Source organism: Esox lucius, chromosome 20, assembly GCF_011004845.1.
Source record: "Esox lucius isolate fEsoLuc1 chromosome 20, fEsoLuc1.pri, whole genome shotgun sequence".
Classification (NCBI taxonomy): domain Eukaryota; kingdom Metazoa; phylum Chordata; class Actinopteri; order Esociformes; family Esocidae; genus Esox; species Esox lucius.
The window spans coordinates 14,180,345-14,186,344 of NC_047588.1; the positions used below are offsets into that span (position 1 = coordinate 14,180,345).

Genomic DNA, 6,000 nt, shown 5'->3' on the forward strand with positions numbered 1-6,000 from the left:
AATAGAGCTGCTTTGCCTTGTCACGCTCTAGAAACTCAGTCGAGGTAGAAGCCCAGAGAGTGTTCCTACTGGCCAGTAAGGATTCCAGTGTAAATCAGTAACAGCAAATCTGTAACAACAACTTAGCGAAACTTAATGTCAGCCCCATGACATTGAAGTGTAAAACTCTAACATTTTCTACAGGCCAATGCAAGATGTGAACATGTGGGCAAGAGGAGAGTCTCTAAAATATATGGTCCAAGACCTTGCCTTTGCCCCCACGCTAACTGTGCTACCGTTGCTAAATCCTAGGAGAAACACTGGTGATGAGTCATCTAGATTCTAGGCCACAACATCTTAAAAAAATATAATGTACTTCATATTTCTCAACAGTTTATGACAAAAAAGCTTACTGAACTGACTCATCTGTATGCCTTCCTTATCTTTCCCTCTTGGTCTCTACATCACTCCCACACCTTCCTTTGTTTTCCGCCATTTTGTCTTCCCTGTAATTCATCATCCGTGTGTCTTTCAGCAGGCTCCCTTGGCCCAGCCTGAATCCCCCACGGCGTCTGCGGGAGAGGACGCCCGGACCCCTCCGGACTCGGGAGAATCTGACAAGGAGTCAGTCAGCAGCAGTTCCAACGGCCACGAAACCACGGCGACGCCGGCCGCTCCTGCGGGGGGAAGGGTGTCGGCTAAGAACAGCTCCTCCTCCTCCTGTAGCTCATCCAGTAACAGCTCAACAGTGACGACAGGGATGGGGACGATGGGGAAGGAGAAGTCCAAGAAAGACAAGGACAAGAAGAGGGCAGACTCTGTGGCAAACAAGCTGGGCAGCTTCGGCAAGAGCCTGGGCAGCAAGTTAAAAAAGAATGTGGGCGGGCTGATGACCGGGAAGAATGCAGGCGTGGGCGGGGCCAAGCAGGAGGGCACGGAGAAGAAGAAAGGTTCGCTGAGGGGAAGGAAGGGAAGCAAGGACAGCTCACCTTCTGCCCATGCCTCCGAGGACTCTGGGAAGGGCTCGCCGTCGTCTGGCAGTGAGCATCAGAATGGCACAGGTGGCGGAAGCAGCGAGAGTGACCCCTACAAGTACAGCACTGATGTCAAGGTGAGCCTGGGCATCCTGCGGGCCGCCATGCAGGGCGAGAGGAAGTTCATCTTCGCCGGCCTGCTCACCACCAGCAACCGCCAGCCCTTCCAGGAGGAAATGATCCAGCGCTACCTGAGCGACGCGGAGGAGCGCTTCCGGGCTGAGCAGGAGCAGCAGCGGAGGGAGGTGGAGCGAAAGGGGTGCACCAACGGCGTCCAGCAGCTCAAGGAGGCGACGGCGACCCCCGAGGTGGGCTACCGCAGCTACGAACCGACAGAGGAGGCCGCCGAGAGCTCGCCTCCCGCCAGTCGTCTGAAGTCGTCGTCGTTCAGTCCTCCCCTGTATTCCGGCGTGGTCCCCATCCCCCGGGCGACCCTTGTGGACCAGCCGCCCTCCCTGGCTGCTGCCCCGCTCACCCAGCACTTGCACATGCACGGCTACGCAGAGACACGGCGCCAGCTAGCGGGCGGCTCCCCGGCCTCGTCCTACCCCGGCCTGCCCTCCTACGCCACACTCCCCCGGCACTGCCCCGTGGCGCAGGGCCCCCCTCAGCCCCAGTATCACCCCCCGCAAGCGCCCCATAGCCCCTCTCGCCTCACACCCTCCTCCTTCACTCCCTCCTACTCCCCGGAGCACGGCTCCCCAGACTACCCCCCCTTGGAGCCCGTCGGCGGGGGCTACACTAACGGATTCCGGGACATGCGCTCCAGCCTGGATGTTCCTCGCAATGGGCCCCCCCCGGTCAGGCACTACTCCCTGGGCAGCGCCGGAGGCCTGGCCAGCCTTCAGTCCAGTCGCTGCCGGACGCCCAGCTGCAACTACTACGGTCACCCCGAGACGGGCAACTACTGCTCCTGCTGCTACCGAGAGGAGCTGAAGAGGAGGGAAACGGATCCGGCCATCCACAGGTTCTGACCGACTGTCCAGGACTGACTCTTTGTCTCCTGCTATAGGGCCATACAGAGCCTGGACCTCTCCTTCCATCTCAACGCATCACTTCCTGCTCTAAATGCAACACTGTATGGCGTGTGTCCTAGATAGGATGAATACAGTGACTTGATAGGCTGGAGAGGACGCATGTGGTAGTCAATAGGACTGTGCACTTCTGTTACATTTGCTGTGGCTCTTATGCAGGTGCTGTTTGTGTGTGAGCGTGTGCGTACGTCCGTGTGCGCATGTGTGTGTGTGAACTGCAGGCTCCCCTCCATTTTGTCCATTTGACTCGCAACTGTCTCCTCCTGTTGGAGGGAATGTATATGGCAGGCAATACACACTCAGTTTCATGCACATTACACACACCCAAACTACCACACTACACAAGTACAGCCAGAAACCGCTAAATAATCTCTCCATTTAAGATGTGGAATCATTTGATCGTATTAAATTGTTGATATTTTAAAATGTGAATGAACCCTCAGATGTCCAGGTAGTCCATTCAACCAGAGGGTTAAGGAATGGCCAATGGCATAGCTGGAAATGTGGCCACGTGTGACTTGGGAAAGAACAGAGCTTTTTCCTAATGAGTGAATGAGTTGCATTTGCATGGATCCTCACTCCTACTAGAAATGAAAAGGACAGTAGTGTTGCAGTAGTTGCTGCTGTGGTACTGCTAATGGACCAGAATTCAACAGTGCCCCCTATCAACGCAAACAACTGGCAAAACAGCTAGGCCTTTCCACCGTCAATATTAGCATTTATGGAGATCCTATCTAAATTCAGAACTAGTGATTTTTGAGAAGTTACAGAATTAGAAACATTGAAACTATATTGTGTCCAGGTGTTAGTCAAGTACATTTTTAGTGGAATATTTAGGTGAAATGTGTCACCCAGCATCAGTTATTGGATCCACAGTGGAGGACTGTAGTAGATATTCTATATAGCTGTTATGATTTGTCTTCCTCTTTTATATCCGTTGTAAAAATGACATTATAATATGCTGGTATTTTTAAGTTAATCCAGCACAACTAAACTGCCTTTTATAACACAAACTCCCCTTACATTTTACATTCATTAGCGTCAAGACCTCAATGTAATCAACACATTGCAAAATCAACAAATAATTATTGTCCACTGACCTTTTCAGTGACGACGTCTCGTGGCGTCGCCATAATATATTTTATGGAATATGTTATGGACTCTTCATTACTATAATCTATGGCAAACCCTAACCTCCTGGCGAAATGGAACCCTGCATCAATATGATTTATACCAAATTGGATTGTTCAGCCCAACTCTCCTCTGAGTCCTGTTGAGGGCGTGGTGGTGATTCCCAACAAGTGACTGCCCCCCCCCCCATCATTTAACCTCTTTCTGCACAATTTCAAGCACTTTCCTAATGTCCATAGACATTTTGTTCAAGTTTTAAAGGTATCTGACTGTTATGTTGTCCTTAGGTCCTGTCAGAACTGTAGACACTGCCACTTTGACTGGCGGTATGAGCTAGAACACCCTCTAAGGACTCGAGTCACCAGTGGTACAGCTTTGTGTCAGCAGTGTTGCAGTTTAACTCTATTTCCTAGTTGCCTTTTCAGTCTTTTGTCCTTGTGGCATTACAGTCTTGTTTGTATGTTTTACAAAATATACATCAGGTGTAAATTACTCCTTTTCTCTGCTAGTTCCACTTCTCCTGGTATTTTGTCCCCTACTCTGTGTAAAGCCTTTGTGTAACTACTTACATTTTATCCCGAGCATGGAGTCATTGTTCAAAGATACAACAAAGCAATTTAGAGAACAAATGTACAAAAAATAAAATAATACTTTCTGGAGATTGAAGTTCTCCTAAGGTGAACATATCAAATTTCTGATACGCCGTCTTTGACGTTGCTTCAGATCTTTTGCAGTCAGAAATTGATTGTTGTCCTCAAATCACAACTATATACATTATTTGTCATCTATGCTGTTTTATTACCAATGAGCCATGTGAATATCATGGAGACCAATCTTTTTTTGTGAACAAGCGAATAGAAGTCTCAGAGAGCTTGCTCTTCCTGACTGTATCAGCTTTATAAACATCAGCCATTCAGTCTTTTCACTTGAAGCACAATAGCCAGAGAATATCTGTATGCAATTCACTGCCTTGCCCAATGGATGGCGCCCTTGTATTTTTAATTCATGTTCCTGGAAACATCCTTGCCCTAGTTAACCAAAACCAAAAGTACAAAAGAGGAGTATCATTAATGTAGGATAATAATTTCAAGGGTACTAAGAAAATTAGGATTTTTTTCTGTAACATTTGACTTTTGAGAGGTAGTTTGAACAAACAGCTCAAAATAGTGCTTCATGACTATGGTAGTATGTGCATCTTGAGTTGGAACCAACCATCCTCCACAATAACCTTATGCTATATCCCAAACAAAATGTCTGTGTGATGTGGGTGCGCATGTAGGTTCTTGTGTGTGTGTGTGTGTGTGTGTGCTTGTGTGTGTTGATTTGTGTTTGTGCGCTTACGCTGTATGAAAGCTCTAATAAGGCACAAGCAGGAGAGGATCTTATTGAAAAGATGATGGCTAACTCTAAGAAATGGGTGTATGACCCCATCTAATGTAATGTTAGCTTACATCAACAGCTCTATTTTGAAAAGAATGGACGGCTTACAGAAAACATCTTGAACATTGACTTGCAGACTGCAAACATTTTTGTATTGAAAAAAAAAGACAATGAGAGGTTGTATATGTTCAAGTTATTTTTGTAAACCAGAAGTTTTACAGTGTTTTTAAAGAAACGAATGTAAAAGAGTGGAAGATGAGCTTGGTAGATCCTGGGTTTGTTTAGTATTCAGTATTTACCTGAATGGACATTTTGGCTGTTAAGGTTGATCACAAAGGAGCCTCCTAAACTCAAAGGTTTCTCGTTAGCAAACTAGTTTCCTCATTGCTGACCTGACAAAATTATATGATTTGAGAAAATATATATTTATAGTAAGATTTTTTTTCAGAAGTTTCCTTTTGGAATATTTAGTTGAAGCTTTTAAGATGTTCTTTCTTACATGGCTAATTGTCAAGCAGACTGGCTTATGTTTTATTGGATTTGTAATTTTGTTTACAATGTTGATGTTTTTTTTATCACCACCAATTCATGCAATGCTAACACATTACAGTAATGATTCAATATTTGACTGGTGGTGTTGTCAAACTAAGCTCTTGCTGCAATCTGTTCCCTCAGAATAGGATGCTTTGGATTTGTTTTACAAAGTAATGGATCTAATATTTTTATATTGTACATTTTCTCTCATTTCTATGGGACAGAATCATCATCAGCAACACGAACATGGGATACTGTAGTTGCATGGGACTGGAACTGCTGCATGTAAATGGCGATCCATTTAACCAAATGTGTGCATTATTTTGAGTTGATTTGGGCTGTCATGGTTTTCTGGCCTGTTTTATTTTGTCTTTCCATGTTTGGAGAGCAGGCCCCAGGCTGTGTGACAGTGCAATCTGGATGGAAAGAACATCTGATTTGAAGGTAGTATTTCTTCTTTTTTTTTTTTTTTTTTTTGCACTGTTTGAATAAATTCTCATTGTATTTCAACAACATAGTGGCAGTCAATGTTTGACTTTGGGGGGACTGTTTATTGTACTTTTTGGATGTATAATCATTATGGATGAAAGATATGAATTGGTATTTATCTTCAGTTGGAATGTATTAATGTATAATAGGGCTTGCAAAGGGACCTGATATTATAACTACATTAGGACATTTATCACCTGTATATGGCTACCACAAAGAGCCATGAGAAAATGTTTTGATCAGTCAGGGAAATAAAATAACAAATTGGCTCAATATTTAAAAGAATGTAGAACAATCCATGACTAAAATACTGAGGTTTTGGAGCAGGTACAGCAAAATAGTTTCAAACTTAAAACATTTACCACCAGGTTAAAATATACATTGTCCATTTTTTATTTAGATTATTTTATGGGTATTAC

The 6,000-nt window shown here is 45.0% G+C and overlaps 1 protein-coding gene across 5 annotated transcripts in view; it reads left to right on the forward strand.

Moving 5' to 3' along the window:
- otud7b (OTU deubiquitinase 7B) overlaps positions 1-5,736 on the forward strand; it is a 49,837-nt gene extending 44,101 nt beyond the window's left edge. For 3 of the 5 annotated variants that reach the window (XM_010885345.5, XM_010885342.5, XM_034288791.1), the window contains exon 12: positions 515-5,736. In XM_010885345.5, the coding sequence (XP_010883647.1) occupies positions 515-1,987 (1,473 nt within the window). In that variant the 3' untranslated portion in view covers positions 1,988-5,736. The remainder of the gene's footprint in view (positions 1-514) is intronic. The other 2 variants (XM_010885343.5, XM_010885346.5) reach the window with 1 other exon arrangement.
- Positions 5,737-6,000: the final 264 nt, after the last annotated feature.